This window comes from Erpetoichthys calabaricus, chromosome 3 (assembly GCF_900747795.2).
Source record: "Erpetoichthys calabaricus chromosome 3, fErpCal1.3, whole genome shotgun sequence".
NCBI lineage: Eukaryota > Metazoa > Chordata > Cladistia > Polypteriformes > Polypteridae > Erpetoichthys > Erpetoichthys calabaricus.
In genome coordinates, this window is record NC_041396.2 from 209,839,619 (window position 1) to 209,862,725 (window position 23,107).

General features: G+C 39.7%; 1 protein-coding gene across 2 annotated transcripts in view; it reads right to left on the reverse strand.

The window, feature by feature from the left end:
* The window catches only part of sntg2 (syntrophin, gamma 2), a 333,388-nt gene that overhangs the window by 199,387 nt on the left and 110,894 nt on the right, over window positions 1-23,107 (reverse strand). For both annotated transcript variants that reach the window (XM_028798907.2, XM_051924960.1), the window contains exon 7: window positions 4,667-4,758. In XM_028798907.2, the coding sequence (XP_028654740.2) occupies window positions 4,667-4,758 (92 nt within the window). The remainder of the gene's footprint in view (window positions 1-4,666; window positions 4,759-23,107) is intronic.

Below are 23,107 nucleotides of genomic sequence, written 5' to 3' on the forward strand. Positions count from 1 at the left end.
TGGTGTTCCAGAGCCTTAAAATGGTATTGTAGCCTGCTCCATAATGATAGATAAACAGTATGCTCTTTTTACGAATTTTCGTTGATCATGTCATATTGTGTTTGTTGAATCTTTATTCTGGTAGTTTACCTTTGAATATCAGGGTCAAAATAAGGGAAGTTTATATAAATCAGGTTTGGCTGCAATTGGGCCTGATTTTAGAAATGGGAATGAAAAGGAACATATTTCAGAAAATGATTTAAATTTAGAAATTTTCAACTTAAACTTCTTTTACATTTCTCCTTTCTGTTCAGATATACTTAAAACTGCAATGAAGCATAAGTGCTTTAGATTGGATGTAGTAGAACTATTCATTTGGGAGGTAGCTATGTGCTTGTAAAATAAGTAGCTGTCAAGTGAGACAGCGTTGGTGGGAGTGCCAAATTGTGTCATCAAACAGATGAGCTAACTCAGTGTGTGTCTAAGATGAAAGACTGCAGTACAGAAGCAATTTGAAGAAATATAAGATAAGTCAGTGTGTGCACCAACAAAAGCTCACAGATTTTCATAATTATTGTTCATGTCAATGTAGAAACAAAGGTGTCAGGCAGTATGTTATTGTAATTGTTGTGTTAAATTTAAGAAATAATTGTCTATAGAAAGTTTGATTGATATAAAATAAGTGCAATATATAAGAATACAAGATGGGTATTTTAGTATTTATATGTATTTTGTAAACAGTGTCTTCATAAACAGTGATGATTCCTGCTTTAAGTTTACATTTGCTAGGGAACTAATATTTTTGTGTTCTAAGCTAAAATTATTTTATGCATATAATGGTTAAAACACCTTACAAGATGAATGAACTGTTTACATTTTAACAGATTTTTTTCTGTTTTTTTACCCTTTGTTCTCTAAATGAATTCATATTGTGTTGCAATAAAAAGATCAATAAATATTTAAAATATACATTTCAGTTAGGAAAGTGAACTCAAATCAGCCTGAATACTGTATTTTTGATATTTCTATTATTAATATTCTCTTGTTCTACTAGAATAATGAACCTTAATTATTACAGTAAATCCATATAAAAATTAACAATAACTAGTTTTTCAAGGAACAGACAATATCTTTGCCACTTCAAATCACAATGAATGTAATCAACTTCCTGGGGCCTTGTTTATAAAATTTTCTTTCTCTTGGAAACTTATATAGGCCAAAGCATAAACTCTGTATGGAAATTTACTTAAAGTTGGGGCGAGTTTCGACTATCCATAAGCCCTTTTTTTGGTCTTATGCATTTTATTGATTCCAGGCAGCAGGACAATAAAGTGAACAGAAAATCTCATGTCCCTGCACATTTCAATGATGAGTCAATTACATTCAAATGTTCTTGAACTAATTATATCACAGTTAACTGACATGTTCTCTCAAAGCAGTTATCTTCACATTGGTAGTAGTGCCTAACACATATGCTTAATGTTAACTGCTTTTAGTCTGTGTCTGTTTTGTCTATAAAAAGGGTGTGCCATATATTGTACAACATAACTAGAAATGGCAGCATTATCTCTTTTGGAGGATATGACCAATGACAAGCTAAAGCAAGGTTTTAGGGATCACAATTATTGTTTAGCTCATGATGATTATTGGCTTATAAGCCGATTTCAGCTTCCTAGAGGTGTCTCTTGGAGTTGTGTGCTGAATTGAAGGCTGTATTTGAAATAACGATATACTGTATTATTTACCCTATACAACTCCAGGCACATCACACCCAGGTAAGGAGCCTTGGCTTGAGCTGGGAGACCTTTTTGCCCGAGTTGAGCTCCGTCAAGGGGGGGATGGGACAGCAGGCTGGCTTGCTGCTTGTGCTAATTGACACATTTACAAAACAAAAGACGCTGATAAAGAGGTGTGAAGGAATATAAGGTGGGCCAGGATTACAAATTTTTTCATAGGCTTCAGGGATTCTAGTGTTAACATCTTAGAAAAGCGGTGGAAGTCAGCCATACATAGAATGAAGTCTAGTTCTAGTTCTATTTGCTCCAAGCACTCAGTAATTCAACTTAAAATAATTAATCTATCACACTTATCTCATTTAAAATTGTACTAAAATGCATCCAGGGCAATATCCAACTTGTGAATGTTGCCATTTAGCTTCAGCATCACTAGGGCAAGTGTTTAGGGAATGCACCAAATTAATATAATTTTAGACAAAGATCCTTAAATACTTATAAGACAGCCTTTGTGTCACAGTCACTCCTAACTTATTAACAGCTGTGCCAGGTGTACTCACATACAGACTTGAAACAGATAAGGACAACCTGAATATAAAACCCTATACCATACTACTAGCACATTGACTTAAATCTTTCTTAAATGGAAGAATCCCAAACCCACCTTTTATGAGTCAGTAGACAACTGACATTCTGTATTGAAAAAAAATCTAATTATTGCTTAGTGGAAACTTTTTTTAAAAACATGACAAGCCTTGATTCAAGAAAATTCAGATTAAGCATTCATATATGGAAAAACAGATATTTTTTCTTTGCTCTTGGCTGTCCTCTCTTTTCTTTCTCTCTGGTTGGTTTTGTATTCTTGTTTTGTTAGGTTTTGTTTTTTCTCTGTTTTCTTTTTCTTTTAATTCTCTGGTGTTTTTTCTAGATTGGTTTTGAAATAATTTGTTGTATAAATTCTGCAGACTTAATCTGCTTGATTTTATACTATGTTATTTTCTCGAAAGAAAATTAATAAAAAAAGAGTCTGGCAGTACTGGGCATACAGCCTGTATCAATTCATGCTGTGTACTGGCGGCAGTCTGGGCACTACACGATGGCACACTGCAATTGCTCTTTTCACTCGGCTGCTCCTACTTTTGTTATATTTTATTTTACTTGTGACTCTCACAGAAAGATCAGCAAAAAGATTTTTTTTTCAATTCTCCGCTTCAGTCAGTAATACCTAAGTTCACATTCACTTAAGTTTAGATTTCTGCCTTTTACCCCTCTGTTCTTTAATGGTTTGCATAAAAGAAGTTGCTCAGGAACATGGGAAAACCTATATGGTAACTGGATTATGAATATTCAAAAAAATGTGTATTTATGCCATATATGGTTACTAATAGGCGGTGGCAGGGAGTGGCTAAAAGTGCATGCACAAGAGGATTGTCTTAAGTTGATCTGTGATTTATTAAAGAACATGACGAGGCACATTGTGTACATACAGATGTATATATATCTAATTTGTTTTGTTAGCACACCATTTTTGTCTTTTGCACAAGCAAAATTTTGTATGGAATCTAAGCAATATTTTATACATGAGGCCTCTGGTCTGGATGATGTAACTGGGGTATCGTAACATTTTCCTGTGTGTACTCATGTCTAATTGGTATTGAATAACAAGCCCATGATTTAACTTGTCAGGTAAACTTGTGTCTTTAACAAGTTTTTAATTAATTTAGAGGCAAAAAAACCTGTATCACAGTCTCATGATTTAGCCATCTCACACCCACAATTGTGCATTAATGCAAGGACGAGCATACTGTGATGTCAACTTAAGACAAACACTAAACAAAAAAAAAGCTTGTAAAATTAACAAAATCCAGAAAACCTACAAACAAATCAAAGGTTGCTTATGCATTGTATGTTTGCTGTTCACATCTGTCTTGCATCCGGTTGTTTATTTTGCTCTACATGCAGTTATTTTATTTCTATAATGCTTCTGTATAGTAATCGTGTTATTCTCTTTCTAAAGACGCTATCTTGATACAGGACTAATGGCTAGCAAAACCAACTACAGATAAAAATATGAAAATAAAAGTGAGGACCTTATACAAATATCTTTTAAATGCTGGCATTTCCAAAATCAAAGTAGATAAAGCAATATATAACAAAATGTCTTTGTGTAAGAAAACCCAGATGATGATGGAGAAAGTATGCAAAAATCCACACAAAATAGGGGGATGCAATATTACATGCTGCCCGACTAGGCATCACATTAGGTATAAGTCAACTCTGAGAGCAATTTAATATATAATGGAAAGTGATGATTTTATAAACGGAAAACTCTGCCAATTCAAAAAAAAAACTTAATGGTTACCTTTACTTTACATTAATTTACTTAAAGTTAACCTAAACTTTTTTCTAAACCTATTAACTTTCTTGTACGTGCTTGTTAAGAAACTGTGTTTTTTAGTTTGCAGATCAATAGAATGCTGTTATCAGGTGTCATCAAAAACATGCTGTACAGTATAGTCAGTCATATAGATAGATAGATAGATAGATAGATAGATAGATAGATAGATAGATAGATAGATAGATACTTTATTAATCCCAATGGGAAATATAGCTACAGCTACTTCATGCAACAGGTTGCAGTGAATGATTCAATCGATACATTCCTCACAAAGTAAAATCTTCCTAGGTTTAGCTTAAAAATATTACACTGTGCTGGGGCGACTTTAGTCTATTTGGACTCTTCACTGGATGTGCTGATTTTACTTCCCAAGCTTTAATGTAACATGAACAATCAATCAGCACATGTACGGTAGCAAATTATATTTAATGGATCTGCTATAAAAGCATTTGCATGCAAGTACTGACATTTTACTTATCCTGAGAAAAAATACTTCTCATTTGAACATATTGTATCTCAATTAAATCTGAAAGTGGGAACATAAAATCATTCTTACTGTATTCATGGAATTCCCATTAAGATGTAAGCCACTGTCAAAAAGTGGGGAAGAGGCTCCACTACTGTGGTCACTTGATGGTCCTGGAGAACCTGCAAAGCATTTAAATTAATGGCTAAATATGAAATATATCATTTTTACATATGTACTTTATTTTGGATAGAGAAACATACTGCAGAAAATTAAATCTAACAAGTTTATATATTAAGCCAAATAAATCTTGTTTTCCTTAATGTAAGATGTTTTGACTTATGAAGAAATCTGTATTAAAGAATCTTGTCAAGTAAATTTTGCTTACCCCAAAGGCAGAATTTACTTTTTGGGAAAATAAATAGAAAAAAAATAACATTTTTTTTCAAGCTGTTGCATTTGCATCTCAGATAGATGTAGATGTGCAGTGTAAATAGATAGTACTATATTTGTCCCAAGGGTAAAACTTGGCTTTTTATAGAAGCTCAGTAAATAATAAAATAAATAAATATTATAACAAACAAATGCACACCACAATTACTAAAAAAGAATAAAAACTTCTGACTTGCTCTATTAAAAGTATAGAGATTAGCCATTCACAAAGTTACTGTTTTACATCTTGGAACCCTAATCCTAACCTTAACCCTTACAACAACAACAGAGCTTCTCATTAAAACTGTTGACAAGAACGGGGGGTGGGGTATTTTCCGTACCTCGCTTAAATCATCCGAGATCAGATGCCTCATCTTGGATGAGTTAATGCCAGTGAAACTCATCTGGGATAAATCGGTTTTTCAAACGCAGCCGTGTAGTAGATTAGTTTAGCTGGACCTAATCATCCTCATCCGAGATGAATGCGCGCGCCCGCACTGAGTGAAAAGCCCATATATATTGAGTCTAGAGAACATGATCAGCAAGTCTTTGATAAGCTGTAACAAAATGACGAAAGAATGGGCGCATTTTTTTTCACACAAGCAGAGCAAGACCTTTTATTCAAAGGACATGAAGAATTTCAAGATTTAATGTGCACAAAGGGTAACACTGCAAAAGCAGCCCAAACCAGAAAAGACAGCTGGCAAAAAGTGGCCGACAAATTAAACGCTAAGTAGTGTGCATTGTACTTACTGAATGCAGCGTTCCATTTCATGTGTGGCAGATTAATTAGATAGATAGATAGATAAATAGATAGATAGACTTTATTAATCCCAAGGGGAAATTCACATTTAATATATTAAATATGCATGTAAATTCATATTTAATATGTCATAATTCCAGATCAAACGTGAGCACAAGGAGAACATGGCAACAGGTTAAAGTGAAGTACAGTAATCCCTCGCTACTTCGCTGTTCACTTTTCGCGGATTCACGACTTCGCGGATTTTATATCTAAGCATATCTAAATACATAACGCGGATTTTTCGCTGCTTCGCGGGTTTCTGCGGACAATGGGTCTTTTTACTTGCTTCCTCAGTTGGTTTGCCCAGTTGATTTCATACAAGAGATGCTATTGGCGGATGGCTGAGAAACTACCCAATCAGAGCACGCAGTTAAGTTCCTATGTGCTGCTGATTGGCTCAGCGACGGAGTGTTGCATTAACCAGGAAGTCTCATCTCACTCATTCATCATTAACGTGCTAATGCTTCAGGGGCCGTGTCCAAGCACCAACAGAAGATGCAAATGATTGCAGAAAAGGTCAAAGTTTTGGATATGTTGAAGGAAGGGAACAGCTACACCGCTGCAGGACATCGATTCTTTTTATTTAAAAAGGAGGAAAAGCATATAAGATCTACGGCCGCAGTGTCCTTTAACCAGGGTGCAAAATGAGTTGCAAGTGGACGTGATAAGGCAGTAGTCTGGATGGAATCTGCTTTAGGAATCTTTGCAACAAGGTCGACGACGTCATGACCACCTACAAGCTGCTACGTGTACTTCGCTATACAGTAAGTGTAAACTTATCTACCAATTTCATATTGCTTAGCAGTTGTCCCTGTTTTTAATAGAGTGAATGGTGGGTTGTAAACAATACAGGGAGGGTTTAAAAACGTCCAAATACACTTTAAATAATTAAATAAATATAGTGTCCCTACTTCGCGGAAATTCAGTTATCGCGGTCGGCCTTGGAACCTATCTCCCGCGATAAGTGAGGGATTACTGTACAAGAATATACTTCAAACTGGTAAATATTGGTATATAACTCTTTAAAGAATTGTTGACATAAAGAATCATATATAATATAAAAACATTAATTCTAAAGCTAATAAGAAGGCAGACAAGCAAAAAACAGGTGGAGGTCCACGCGGTCCAGACCTAACCCCTGCAGAAGAGTTGGCTATCCAGCAAAATGCCCATCGCCCTGTTTCTGAGGGCATTCCAGGACAAACCTCCTCCTCAGAACTAGTGGCAGGATGCAGTGGTCATTTCATTTCAGGTAAAGGATGGTCATTGTATATATTTGTCCTCGATGTGTGCCAAAGGTATGTTCCTTATAGCCCTCTTTTTTGTTGGGTCAGTTGCAGGGAATGTCATATCCCTATAACCTGTGTCTGACCAACGAGATATTGACGAAGGTCAAATATTTGATGAAGACACTGTGTCTGATTATTCGGATCTGCATACAATCCAGTGCCCCAATCACATTTGGAAATCCTGAGTAATGAGAATGTTAGGCTGATTGTGAGATTCTTTATGGAACTGTGGGTGTTTATGCCTGTGTGTTGCCTATCTGCAATGGCATGAAATGCCTCTTTTATTGTCTGCACATGCAGGTGTCCAGGAAACATTATGAAAACCTGAAGGAAATATTTCAGAGCCAAACAGACTTTACGAATTGCCTGGCAAACTGCACTTTTAGTTAGATTTTCTGCATCACCTATAGTATATAAAAAAAGTGCCGCTTGCAAAAAACCTCAAAGCAATGCATAGTCTGTGTGGTTGTGAGAGCCCGACTTCGCTTAGTTTGACTTCGAATATAAGGTGCTAATAAATCTTTGAGGTATAATATTCCCCCTTGGCTAAAGCGGTATCTTTCGAAAAGAATTTCCTCCGGGAGCAATAAAGGATCTTGCTGATTGTGCAAAACCCTCTCTATATGAAATTCTCTTCTTATAATTTGCACACCGATATCAATTGGTCGCTCATTCATGAACGGTGAAGCCATGACTGAATGAATTCCATGCACTGACACTGATTAAGTGTGTGAGCTAATCCTTGTTTACATCGAACAAACCTGCTCCGAGCAGGTTTGAGGATTTGGATGTGTTGCTATGACAACACATCCAGCAAGAGTTTCGAAAAACCGACAGATCCAGGATCAGGCCAAATTACCAACAATTACATCCGGCTAAACGAGTAATCCACGTACGAAAAATACCCCCCAGGCCATTCATCCCAACAAATCTCATCAATACTATTCAGAATTTCTTTTTGTATTCCTTGGATCTTGTTTGGATTCAGTGTACTAATTCCTTTCATGATTATAAACAGTTCAGTAATCCCACATCTTAATCTCAGTCTGCCTAAATGAAAAGGCTCAGCTACTTTAACCTTTCCTCATAACTCAACACATTAGCTCTCTTAATCGCATCTGTGCACTGTCTGGATGTAGAAAGTTTTTAAAATTTTTTTCATAAAATCTATTTTTAAGGTAAAAACATGCAATGTTAAAATAGTTAAAACAAATGGATGGATACATTAAAAAAAAAAGTTTATAATAATACATGTTCACATGGAGACCGATTAACACAAGACCTTTGGTGGTTAAATGGTCCTTATTTAATTTGACTAGATTTACGACTCACACATTGTGAATGATTGATAGCTTCAATTATATAATGAAAGTTCTCTGCTCTTACTGTAGAGGAAATCTCACAATAACAACAGATAATAAAGTGAATACTTTTAAGCAATTTAGACAGTTCTGTTGTTATGAAAATGTACCTGTTTTATAGTTGAAGTATTGACTGAATAGGGATGTTAAGTGTTTATGTAAGAAAGACGATGTATCTGGATTAAGAGGATAGGTAGAAGCGACTTGATTAATAATAGAATCCTTTAGTCACTAAATATCATTTCTTACAGTTCTATGTACTGCCATTAGAATAGTAATGAAATGTAAGCAAATTTGGTTGCTAATGAATTCTTTTTAAAGGTCAAATGAAAATAGATGTTGGCATTCATCTCTACTCACAACCACATTGTCATTATTAAGCTATACAAATCACACATTCAGTAAATGTACAAATAAAAAATGAGAAGAGTTTGTGCTAGAAGACATACAGGATAGTGTGAAATAGGATATTTGTACTCATCTATTAAACAGTCAAAAATAAAAAAAGAGAGGGAATATTTTTGATGAAGAAAGAGCACATAAGAATATAAACAATAGTCACAAGATAAAAAACAAAAAATACAACAGCCCCATCCTTACACAACCAAAAAACTACTCATTAAATTTTGTATTAAATCCCAATAAACATTGTCATATCCCCTTATTGTATTTCAACCTGTAACTAATGACTAAGAAAACTAATACAATGCGCAGATCATTTAAAAGGTAACAGTAATCTAATGTCATTTAAAATCCACAAATGGCATGTTCTGCAAAAGAATTCATTTATACTGGGAAAAACTGATGTAAAATTAGACCACATAAAGAATTTTTTCTTAATTAGTGTTTATGGGTAAATCTTTCTGAACCATTTGACTTAGATGTCTAAGAGATCACATTTGTGCATTAGTAGGTAGAAATGCGTCAAAGTCAAAATGTTCAAGATTATTACACTGGTGGGTCTTGATAAAGTATAAAATGTGCAATATACACATACGTCAAGCTCAGGTGTTTAATATTTTAAGGAGCTAATGTAATTAATTTTTATAGGCATCTGTTAAATTAAACATGTAACACAATTAGTTATTACAGAGTTTGGTAAAGCATAACATCCATTCATCCATCCACCCATTTTTTTTCAAAGTCATGTTAATCAATGTTGAAGTTATGGTAGTCAAAATAATTTATCTTGGTTGTTTAATTTGATGTTTAGATGAGAGTAATTAAAGCAATTTACATTTTTCAATTCAAAGTAAATCTGTACCACATGCATCTTTTTAATTATTATACATACAGTAGGACCCATGAGAAGGTCACACTTTTCTGTGGCAATTTAATTGCTCCTTCCCATGTATTGCCATAGAGTCTCCCCATGACACTGCAATCCTATTTTTTAAGTATTCTTTTTCCCAGCACTTGCAATTCCAAAAACAACTGAAAGATATACAATTGCTTCTGTGAAACCTGAGTATAATAAATGCAGAGATTTGTGGTATAGTGGGTCCACAGCTCATGTCAAGAGGCCAGTTTTAAATAAATAATCGCCGTGCTTGCAGCTTAGCGAGGGGGCGTGGTGGTTGAGTGGCTGAAGCAGTTCCAGGGGGATTTGTGGTGTGGGCATTTCTCACCTAAGTGCACAGATGAGAAACCGTCCACATCCGTAATTGTTCCCAGGAGCTGCTGATTGCTACGGCTGCCACGTCCTCTTCATAAATAGAAGCACGAGGCGGCTAAAGTGGAGAGAAAGAAGAAAGAAAAAAAGGAAGGAAAAAAAAAAAAGACGGAGGTTGCAGGAAGCAGCGTGGGGAGAGAGAGAGCAAGACAGCGAGCGAGTGCAGGCTCGCAGGCAGGCAGCTGGACAGTGACCCTAGCAGGGGTGTTTGGCCAACACTAGGTGGGGCAGAAGGAAGTGGTTGCTCCAGCTGAGCGATCATGGAGTTGGAGTGACCGGAGAAGAAGGGCGGCTGGCCGCGTAAGGCCAAGAAGGCAGCGGGAGTCAGGAGGCTTGGATGTAGAAGCCCTAACGTGAGCGTCCTGGCCGTTGGGTTTAAAGCCATGTCTCGATCAGGAGAGCGGAACTGAAACCAGAGATCGGGGATCCTCCAGATCAGTCATGTGGAGAGAAGGCCAGCTGCAGAAGGGCGACTCTCCTGTTGCGTGGCCCAAATGGGAGAAGCAGGAGAGCCGCCAGGTAAAGAAGCACCAGGCTTGTTGCGTTTTTAAGAGACAGCTTCCAGCATTGTTTTAACCTCGTCATTTTAAAGGATTGTTTTTTTCTTCTATTTATTGGATTTTTAACCTCCACAAGAACACCTGTTTTTTATGGATTATTTATTTAGTGACTTTGGAGGCACTACACTTTATTTATTTTGAATACTTTATTTTTCATTGTTTGTTCGTTATTTTTAATAAAAGCACTTGACACCTTTTTACACCATCCCCTTGCTCCATTTGTTATGCCTTACTGCCAAGCTCAACGGTAACAATACCGACGGTGAAGGGTTCAAGGGCTCCCAGAAGCTGAAAGGGAGCATGGAGCGAACCCACATCGTCACAAGATTTACCTTGATGATTTTAATAATTGCTCAAGTGCTGTTTCTCTCTCCCTAAATTATGGAAGAATATATCTCACCACTCATATGTCAAATTTATACACTAAAACTGTGCACATATGAATCAATCAAACTTACAGTATGTACCTACTTTTGTCCCATTTTAACATCAAGAGTCTGAACAAATGTGATGGAAAAATCAGAGCCAATTGAAATGTGCACAAAGTACAAGGGACTCCATTATTCATCTGGCTCTGCATTTTCCTTAACACAGTTGCATCACAAAGTAAGAAATAAACATACAAAGGCTGCCAGCCCATCAAAGAGCAGGAGACACGCACTAACTCACTCTTAGCCAATTTATACAGTACTTGCTCATTAAAAATAACCTACTGATAGTGTTATATTTGCTCATGCTAATTGACAGAGAGAGAGAGAATTCAGCAAGAGGCAGAACTCCACTCAAGATCATCCATGCATTTTTTTTCTACATTCAGCAGAAATACCTAATTAAAAAGTCATCCTGAAAAATGTTTTGTTTTCATCTTAGCTCACTATAGGAACTGGCTTTTTTCCACTTTATCAAATACACAGTGAAAACTCTATTATAGATGTACACGCACAATTTCTTGCACATGATTTACATTTTACACATCCAAAAAGTTGATTTTAAAACTGAATGTAGTAAGAACATAGAGTACTTGCTATGCAGTACTTCAAAAATAGCCACCTTAATTTCAGATCACATTGTGTTTTTGTGGAGCCATGATGGTGCAATGTTCAGTACTGCTATACAATTTCTCTAGTCACTAGTTCTGTTTCTGATTGAAGACTGTTTTAAGTTCTTACATTCTTTCCACATTTGCATGAGATTTATTCCATCCCATCCCTAAGAGTAGATCATTAGGTTAATTACCAACTCTAAATTGCCCCCATGTGGGTATGTGCATGGGTGAGCTCTATTCCGGATTAAATTTCTGACTTGCACCCAATAATGCCCAAATACACAGCATAGAATGTAAAGTTTTTGGGGCAGTTAAATTGCTCTGAATCTGTACAGTTGTGCTTGAAAGTTTGTGCACCCTTTAGAATTTTCTATATTTCTGCATAAATATGACCTAAAACATCATCAGATTTTCACTCAAGTCCTAAACGTAGATAAAGAGAAACCAGTTAAACAAATGAGACAAAAATATTATACTTGGTCATTTATTTATTAAGGAAAATGACCGAATATTAAATATTTGTGAGTGGCAAAAGTATGTGAACCTTTGCTGTCAGTATCTGGTGTGACTCCCCTTTGCAGCAATAACTGCAACTAAACGTTTCCAGTAACTGTTGATCAGTCCTGCATACCGGCTTGGAGGAATTTTAGCCCATTCCTCCGTACAGAACAGCTTCAACTCTGGGATGTTGGTGGGTTTCCTCACATTAACTGCTCGCTTCAGGTCCTTCCACAACATTTCGATTGGATTAAGGTCAGAACTTTGACTTGGCCATTCCAAAACATTAGCTTTATTCTTCTTTAACCATTCTTTGGTAGAACGACTTGTGTGCTTAGGGTCGTTGTCTTGCTGCATGACTCACCTTCTCTTGAGGTTCAGTTCATGGACAGATGTCCTGACATTTTCCTTTAGGATTCTCTCATATAATTCAGAATTCATTGTTCCATCAATGAAGGCAAGCTGTCCTGGCCCAGATGCAGCAAAACAGGCCCAAACCATGATACTACCACCACCATGTTTCACAGATGGGATAAGGTTCTTATGCTGGAATGCAGTGTTTTCCTTTCTCCAAACATAACGCTTTTTATTTAAACCAGAAAGTTCTATTTTGGTCTCATCCGTCCAAAAAGCATTCTTCCAATAGCCTTCTGGTTTGTCCACGTGATCTCTAGCAAACTGCAGATGAGCAGCAATGTTTTTTTTGGAAAGCAGTGGCTTTCTCCTTGCAACCCTGCCATGCACACCATTGTTGTTCAGTGTTCTCCTGATGGTGGACTCATGAACATGAACATTAGCCAATGTGAGAGAGGCCTTCAGTTGCTTAGAAGTTACCCTGGGGTCCTTTGTGACCTCGCCGACTATTACACGCCTTGCTCTTGGAGTGATCTTTGTTGGTCGACCACTCCTGGGGAGGGTAACAATGGTTTTGAATTTCCTCCATTTGTACACAGTCTGTCTGACTGTGGACTGGTGGAGTCCAAACTCTTTAGAGATAGTTTTGTAACCTTTTCCAGCCTGAAGAGCATCAACATCTCTTTTTCTGAGGTCCTCAGAAATCTCCTTTGTTTGTGCCATGATACACTTCCACAAACATGTGTTGTGAAGAGCAGACATTGATAGATCCCTTCTTTTTTAAATAACACAGGGTGCCCACTCACATCTGATTGTCATCCCATTGATTGAAAACACCGGACTCTAATTTCACCTTCAAACTAACTGCTAATCCTAGAGGTTCACATACTTTTGCCACTCACAAATATGTAATTTTCGATCATTTTCCTCAATAAATAAATGACCGAGTATAATATTTTTGTCTCATTTGTTTAACTGGTTTCTCTTCATCTAGTTTTAGGACTTGAGTGAAAATCTGATGATGTTTTAGGTCATATTTATGCAGAAATATAGAAAATTCTAAAGGGTTCACAAACTTTCAAGCACAACTGTATTTGTGTGTGCGTGTGTGTGTGTGCTAATTAAGGGGCTCAACAGAGGGAAAAGTATAGTTGGAGTGTGTGCTCTAACAGTCTGTACAGATGGATGGTTCTGTTTTGGGATGCATTCACTTTGGAGAGTCGGAAAAAAGGATTAGCAAATATCAAGTATGTTTGTCACTTCCTTTTCTGAACATTTAGTAATGTAACAGTACACCAGTTGGCACACAGCATTTAAAAGTTCAAATGGATCTTCATACAATATATGGTTGAGAAATGCAATATTCATGAACAATTATGATTCGAATCAATTGAGGCAGGCAATGCCAACCTTTTCTCAAACATCAGGAAGGAAGACCTATAAAGAATTAATTTACACAAACCCTCAATAACTTAAACTTAACCAAACTTTCACAAGGACGTTTACAGTTTGCTACAGCTGTGTGCTTGTCAGTGATGGGCTGTTCCCTTATTCATAAAACACTGCCTTCCTCTCCTGATCGCTGCATTCCTTCAGTGTTGTGTGACCAGACATGATTCTCAGAACAGGAATACATTTCTGATCACAGCTCCATATATATTTTTGAAGTAGACAGTAGTAAAATCTGCAGCTGAAAAGACTATGCCCATATGGGTTTTTCTAAAAATTTTCCCCTTATTTTCTCAAGTTTATGCACTAAGAACATGCAAGGTACAGCTAAAAATACAAACAAAGCAACATATTGATGGCTAGGAAAACTTAATTGTAATGTTCCAATATGAATATCTTAAGAATAACATTCAATCCAGTATTGTGCTCTATATATACATATATTATATATTGTATAAATATACATACTAATATGAAATAGCTGGCATTTACAATTGGCCAGTAATTTTAATCTATTTTAAATGGAGTAATTCATAATGGAGTAATTTTATTTGTTTAGACTTTTTATCTGTGGCCTAGTCTTAGCTGTATTGAGCTGATAGTTGAAAGTACAGTACAAGTTTAAACATTGCTAAGGAACTGGTCTAAGCAAGAGTTGCAGACATTCTGATTCACAACTTACAAGGACATAAGAAATGCCCACTAATCACATACTCCTACTGTGTTACTGTGTATAAAACTGTATTTAAGAAGTATCATCAGCAGCTGTTATTCAGTCATTGTTTTCACTGTACTGAAGGGCTCTGTGTGCATGAAATAAAGGCTTCTCCCCATTGTGAAACAGCTCTGTGACTTTATCTTTGACAGCAGTTTATCTGTTATAACCGCAGACTTGCCATTGGTCAAATAACAATGACAGCAACTGCTCTTTTCTGTTAAAAATCACCCACCCTACATTGAGCTCTGTTTTCAGGAGGTATTGATGAGGTTTACACATACAACACTAAGTAAACCATCTAACTGTTGTGGCAGGAGGCTAGGGGCTAGACCCAGCCAAGACGCCTGGAAGGACTGGGAGGCGATCTATAAGTCCCCCAGGCCACGAGGGGGCAACCGCCCTGGATAGCAAGGGGACCACGGGAAAGGAGCAGAGAGGCTCAAACCCGTGGGGGCCCATGGCTACCGCCAGGGGCGCCCTAAGCCTCATAAAGCCCGGGAGATCTATACTATATACAGTTTATATATATATATATATATAGTATAATCTATACTAATTGTTTTTGTTATGTCTTATATCTAAATTATTCTACTGTGTTATGTCTAACTCAAATTAACAATAGGTAAAACAGTGGGAATGCAAACTCCTTAAAGGCAGTGATCTCCTAAAAATTGAAACCATGTAATAATGTATAAATTAAGATAATATAAAGGTTCACTGGTAGGTCACGATTTTTGTTTTATTGATCCTCTCAAATATTTTTCTTTCCTTTTTTCCTAGTTTTTCTTGTTTATTATTAATTATATTACATTAATAACCCTTCTGCGTCTTTGATTTTGCCTAATTTATGTTTTGTTCGAAGGTGATTATGTTGTTAAATGTTTAATTGTTATAGACGGCTATGGGATGAGGCTTCTAATTAGTAAATAGGCTCCAAGTGCTGTAATTATTTGTCTCGTCAGCCCCTAGGGCACTATGTTAGATCAGTGTAGCCACTGCTACTCTACAATGGTATTGGTTTAGTTTACCTATGTTACTGCTATTTTTCTTCTTGTGACCTTTGTGATTCTCTTTTCTGGATTTTTAAATATGGCCTTAGGTAATATGTGTTTGGGGTTTGGGTTTTTGTTTTGTTATTTCTTGAATATTTATGTAATCTTGTAGAGAAAAGCCACGCAAAATGACACCTTTTATTGGCTAACTAAAAAGATTACAATATGCAAGCTTTCGAGGCAACTCAGGCCCCTTCTTCAGGCAAGATGTAATACAGAGACTGGAGTTCTCTATGTTTATATACACACTCTAGGACAAGAAACAACACTGGTAAATCTTTAAATGAGAAATTTTAAATGTAAAAAAAAAATTAATAGATTCATTCAGGCTAGGGTTAATTTAACAAGAGAGAAAAGAACAATGTATTGTCAAGACCCCTCCTTGAACTGCCACCTTATCGTGGTGGAGGGGATTGCGTGTCCCAATGATCCTAGGAGCTCTGTTGTCCGGGGCTTTATGCTCCTGGTAGGGCCACCCAAGGCAAACTGGTCCTAGGTGAGGGATGAGACAAAGTGCGGTTCATCAAAACCTCCATGATGAATACAAAATTTGGACAGCGTTTTCCCTCGCCCGGACGCGGGTCACCGGGGCCCCCCTCTGGAGCCAGGCCTGGAGGTGGGGCTCGATGGCGAGCGCCTGGTGGCCGGGCTTGCACCCATGGGGCTCAGCCGGGCACAGCCCGAAGAGGCTACGTGGGTCCCCCTTCCCATGGGCTCACCACCTATGGGAGGGGCCAAGGAGGTCGGGTGCAGTGTGAGTTGGGTAGTGGCCGAAGGCGGGGACCTTGGCGGTCCGATCCTCGGCTACAGAAGCTGGCTCTTGGGACGTGGAATGTCACCTCTCTGAAGGGGAAGGAGCCTGAGCTAGTGCGCGAGGTCGAGAGGTTCCGGCTAGATATAGTCGGGCTCACCTCGACGCACAGCTTGGACTCTGGAACCAATCTCCTTGAGAGGGGCTGGACTCTCTACCACTCTGGAGTTGCCCCCGGTGAGAGGCGCTGAGCGGGTGTGGGCATACTTATTGCCCCCCGACTTGGAGCCTGTACATTGGGGTTTACCCCGGTGGACGAGAGGGTAGCCTCCCTTCGCCTTCGGGTGGGGGGACGGGGTCCTAACTGTTGTTTGTGTGTATGCACCGAACAGCAGTTCGGAGTACAAACACTTTTTGGAGTCCCTGGAGGGGGTGCTGGAGGGCACACCTTCTGGGGACTCCCTCGTACTGCTGGGAGACTTCAATGCTCACGTGGGAAATGACAGTGAGACCTGGAACGGCGTGATTGGGAGGAATGGCCCCCCCGATCTGAACCCGAGTGGTGTTTTGTTATTGGACTTCTGTGCTCGTCACGGATTGTCCATAACAAACACCATGTTCAAGCATAGGGGTGTTCATATGTGCACTTGGCACCAGGACACCCTAGGCCTCAGTTCGATGATCGACTTTGTGGTCGTTTCGTCGGACTTGCGGCCACGTGTCTTGGACACTCGGGTGAAGAGAGGGGCGGAGCTGTCAACTGATCACCACCTGGTGGTGAGTTGGCTCCGATGGTGGGGGAGGATGCCGGTCAGGCCTGGTAGGCCCAAACGTGTTGTGAGGGTCTGCTGGGAACGTCTGGTAGCTTCAACTCCCACCTCCGGCAGAACTTCGACCATGTCCCGAGGGAGGTGGGGGACATTGAGTCCGAATGGGCCATGTTCCGTGCCTCTATTGTTGAGGCGGCTGACTGGAGCTGTGGCCGTAAGGTAGTCGGTGCCTGTCGTGGCGGCAATCCCCGAACCCGTTGGTGGACACCAGCGGTGAAGTATGCCGTCAAGCTGAAGAAGGAGTCCTACCGGTCCCTTTTGTCCTGTGGGACTCTGGAGGCAGCTGATAGGTACCGGCAGGCCAAGTGGAATGCGGCTTCGGTGGTTGCTGAGGCAAAAACTCGGGCATGGGAGGAGTTTGGGGAGGCCATGGAGAACGACTTTCGGACGGCTTCGAGGAGATTCTGGTCCACCGTCCGGCGTCTCAGGAAGGGGAAGCAGTGCAGTGTCAACACTGTGTATGGTGGGGATGGTGCGCTGCTGACCTCGACTTGGGACGTTGTGGGTCGGTGGGGGGAGTACTTCGAAGACCTCCTCAATCCCACTAACATGCTTTCCAATGAGGAAGCAGAGCCTGAGGACTCGGAGGTGGGCTCCCCCATCTCTGGGACTGAGGTCACCGAGGTGGTCAAAAAACTCCTTGGTGGCAGGGCCCCGGGGGTGGATGAGATACGCTCGGAGTTCCTCAAGGCTCTGGATGTTGTAGGACTGTCTTGGTTGACACGTCTCTGCAACATCGCATGGACATCAGGGACAGTGCCTCTGGATTGGCAGACCAGGGTGGTGGTCCCCGTCTTTAAGAAAGGGGACCGGAGGGTGTGTTCCAGCTACAGAGGGATCACACTCCTCAGCCTCCCTGGAATAGTCTATTCGGGGGTCATGGAGAGGAGGGTCCGTCGGATAGTCGAACCTCGAATTCAGGAGGAACAGTGTGGTTTTCGTCCTGGTCGCAGAACAGTGGACCAGCTCTACACCCTTAGCAGGATCCTGGAGGGTGCATGGGAGTTCGCCCAACCAGTCTACATGTGTTTTGTGGACTTGGAAAAGGCGTTCGACCATGTTCCTCGGGGAATCCTGTGGGGGGTGCTCCGAGAGTATGGGGTACCGGACCCCCTGATAAGAGCTGTTCGGTCCCTGTACGATCGGTGACAGAGCTTGGTCCGCATTGCCGGCAGTAAGTCAAACCCGTTTCCAGTGAGAGTTGGACTCCGCCAGGGCTGCCCTTTGTCACCGATTCTGTTCATAACTTTTATGGACAGAATTTCTAGGCGCAGCCAGGGTGTTGAGGGGGTCTGGCTTGGTGGACTCAGGATTGGGTCACTGCTTTTTGCAGATGATGTTGTCCTGTTTGCTTCATCAGGCCGTGATCTTCAGCTCTCTCTGGATCAGTTCGCAGCTGAGTGTGAAGCGGCTGGGAATGGGAATCAGCACCTCCAAATCCGAGCCGGAAAAGGGTGGAGTGCCCTCTCAGGGTTGGGAGCGAGATCCTGCCCCAAGTGGAGGAGTTCAAGTATCTCGGTGTCTTGTTCACGAGTGAGGGAAGAATGGAGCGTGAGATCGACAGGCGGTTCTGCAGTGATGCGGGCTCTGCATCGGTCTGTCGTGGTGAAAAAGGAGCTGAGCCATAAGGCAAAGCTCTCAATTTACCAGTCGATCTATGTTCCTACCCTCACCTATGGTCATGAGCTATGGGTAGTGACCGAAAGAATGAGATCGCAAATACAAGCGGCTGAAATGAGTTTTCTCCGCAGGGTGTCTGGGCTCTCCCTTAACTCTTTTAGGGCTAATTTTTTTTTTGTTTCTTTTCTCCCAGGGCTGAATATTTTTCCAAAAACTAACATTTTTTAAAAAAGAACACAAAGCAATTGTTTAACATATCAAATCAACAAAAAATATTTACTTTTGACAAATGTTACTGTCTTGCATGTTGTATGAGCCTGAATTCTCTATGTGTTGTTTTGATGCCTATTTTTCAATTGTCTGTTGCTGCACTTTCTAACATATATTGTTAGTGTGTACTGTAGAGAGACAAGTCACCCATTTGCCATCGTGCCATGCCACTGCCACCAAGTTTTCTGCCTGCATGAAAACCGTATTGTCACCTCTTTTCATCTTCTGAAACTTTATGAACTTTATGTATGGCATTATAGCCTGGCTCACCCCATGGGATTTGCTTCTGTTTATTACAGAAGTGAATAAAACTTTGCAGCAGCACGTACCTAAGCCACCAGGGGACAAAACACGTTTGGACCAATGCTCCCTGAAGTTATATCACCAGTTCTGTCCCATCTCTATTTGTAATGCCACAGCGCGCTTCATCTCGTCTTTCGTTGTGGGTTTCCATTTTGAATAACGAGAATGCGATGCAAACGCAGCCCGCGATTCAAAAAAAATCTCTGCCTACTTGTTTGTCTCGTCTGACAGTAGCTGAAAAGCAGCATCAGGAGAGAGCAGCCTGAAGTACAGCAGCTGGTGATCTGTCGTGTCCAAAAGCAAGCCATGCCGTCTTGTAAACTCCGGTAGCCATATCGGCTCTCAACGGATCAATGTATGTGTATTTATCCCACGCGAACCTTGCCGTAGATGCATCGGCTGCGCGAAGGCACTCAACTGGCAGCAGATCCGCTCGCGCGGCATCAGCTGATGCCTGCTTCTAACTCTCTTGCTCGATCTCCTGATCACTGCCAATAAAGTCCGATTCTGAAAAATCAAGAGTCCGACTCCGCGGTAATGCGCAAAACAACGTCTGCCAAGTGTTTTCTTTTCTGCACTTGCTTCGCTGCCTTTTCACATGTCGGTGCCATCTGGCCTTTGTTTACATTTTGCAACTCACGCACACGCAATGTTTATTTGCAGAGTCAACGAGTCTAGCATTCCTCCAAGCACAGAGGGAATGCCTGTGACGTGACAGTGAGATTTGTCGCCATTAACAGCTGATTGTCGCCCTTTATCCCTGGATGTCGACTTTTGTCGACATTCGCCTTCAACCCCTCCTGTCGACAAAAGTCGACATACGCCCTAAAAGAGTTAAAGATAGGGTGAGAAGCTCAATCATCCGGGAGTGGCTCAGAGTAGAGCCGCTGCTCCTCCGCATCGAGAGGAGTCAGATGAGGTGGCTCGGGCATCTGATCAGGATGCCTCCTGGACGCCTCCCTGGTGAGGTGTTCCAGGCACGTCCAACCGGGAGGAGGCCCCGGGGAAGACCCAGGACACACTGGAGGGACTATGTCTCCCGGCTGGCCTGGGAACGCCTTGGGATTCCCCTGGAAGAGCTAGAAGAAGTGGCCGGGGAGAGGGAAGTCTGGGCATCTCTGCTCAAGCTGCTGCTCCCGCGACCCGACCTTGGATAAGCGGAAGAGGATGGATGGTATTGTCAAGATCTCTGGATAAGATAACTGTCCAACAAAGTCTTTTGAAGTTTGTAATGAGTTTTTTCAAAACAATGTGGATCTGTAGACAGGTTGTCTGTCATTCTGAGAGATGTAAACAATCCTCATATCTGGCCATAAAACTCTTGTCTCTATTCAATCCATGTTGTAATGTATTAAATTTTAGCATGAGTTTAACTTCCCATTCTTTTCTCTCTTGCTGTGTTTTGAAGTTGCCCATAAGCACTGTGACTTTAAAGTCCCTCTCACAGTGTCCATGGCTGTTGAAGTGGGCCACTACAGGAACATCTGTGTTGCCATGTTTAATGTGGAACCTGTGTAAATTCATTCTCTGGCGGAGTGTTTGTCCAATTTCTCCCACATAGAGTGCAGTGTCAGGACATTTCATGCAGAAAATTAGGTAGACTACATTAGACGATCTGCAGGAAAATGATCCCTTTATGTGATGTTCAAGTCGGCAGTGTGGTATAACTATACGGTCTGTATCATAGATGTGGGCACATGTTTTGCATCTTTTCTGTAGGCATGGAAATGTGCCATTTTCTGTTGGTTCACTTAGGGAGCTTCGGACAATTAGTTGTTGAAGGTTTGGTGGTGTCTGTATGCCAGGAGGGGAGGTTCAGGAAATAAATTTTTCAGTGTTTGGTCATTGTTTAGTATTGGCTGAAGTTCTTTTATAATTTTTCAAAATATTTCAAGATGTGGTTTGTAGGTGACAACAAGGGGGATGCGGTTCTTGTTGTCTTTGTTTTTATATTCCAGAAGGTTGTCTCTGAGAAAAGAATGGGAAGTTAAACTCATGCTAAAATTTAATACATTACAACATGGATTGAATAGAGACAAGAGTTTTATGGCCAGATATGAGGATTGTTTACATCTCTCAGAATGACAGACAACCTGTCTACAGTTCCACATTGTTTTGAAAAAACTCATTACAAACTTCAAAAGACTTTGTTGGACAGTTATCTTATCCATAGATCTTGACAATACATTGTTCTTTTCTCTCGTTAAATTAACCCTAGCCTGAATGAATCTATTAATTTTTTACATTTAAAATTTCTCATTTAAAGATTTACCAATGTTGTTTCTTGTCCTAGAGTGTGTATATAAACACAGGGAACTCTAGTCTCTGTATTACATCTTGCCTGAAGAAGGGGCCTGAGTTGCCTCGAAAGCTTGCATATTGTAATCTTTTTAGTTAGCCAATAAAAGGTGTCATTTTGCTTGGCTTTTCTCTACATTCATAATGGCTAACACGGTACAACACCCTAGTACTATGTAATCTTGTGAAATTCTTTTGTCTATTTATTACTTGAAGTTGTGGATTTTTTCATTTTTATCTTTTAATATTTGACATTTTTTAATATAAAATTTGGATATTAGACTTTACCAGAATTATTTTTGTTTTTTCTTTTTCTTCTCTGTTATACATTTTTGCATTTATTTGGATATTTTGTTTTCCTTTGTATTTAATTATTTTAAAATTTATTTTATTTAACTATTACCTAGATTGCTTTTGTGACCAGAATTTTTGCTGATTTTCCTCCTTTTTAGTGATTTTACAATGTTTTATTGTGTTTAGATTTAATTTTCATTTAGCCCAGTTCTTTTTAAACCTTTGGGGCTTGATAATGTGGCAAAATTTGATTCTGTGCTTCTTTTAACTTTGTTTTACTTTGCAGTTTTTTAACATTATGTTTTGTTGTTGCCACATTTTCCATTTTCTTCACCTACCCCACAATTGCAGGATTTGGAGCAGTCCTTTTTTATTCTTAAAGAGTAACAGCTTAAGTTACTACCATGTTCCAAGAGAAGTCATGACACGTGACATCATCCATGCACCATTATAAAGGTCAGTTTAGTGGACTTACCGGTTGTCCAAGATTGTGGATACAACCAAGTAATTCTAAATAGAATTTAGAACTAAAATAAAATACATTTCTTTCTTTAAAACTAACCCAAAACACATTTTTAAAGATTTGGTGCAATACAGTTTGGAATTCTGGTTCTGAAAATTCATTTGTTTTAATATTATTTTAGGGTATGATCATAACAAGCACATTTCCAACACGAGAGAGAGAGAAACAAAAAACAAAGAAACCACATCCTGGGAGCCTAAGAATGCCTTCCAGGCATTTGCTGAGATAACAACTGAGCTCAGTTCTGTCACCAGTAAAGCCAGACTAGAAGTATTTATGTATTTAAGTGTTTTATCAAGGCAGCACAGATGGCCACTGACTGTGTGAATGTTATCTATTATGTGTGTCTACAACTCTAAGCAATATCTAATGCAGTTAATGGCGGTTTGGGAGACCAACCACTCTAG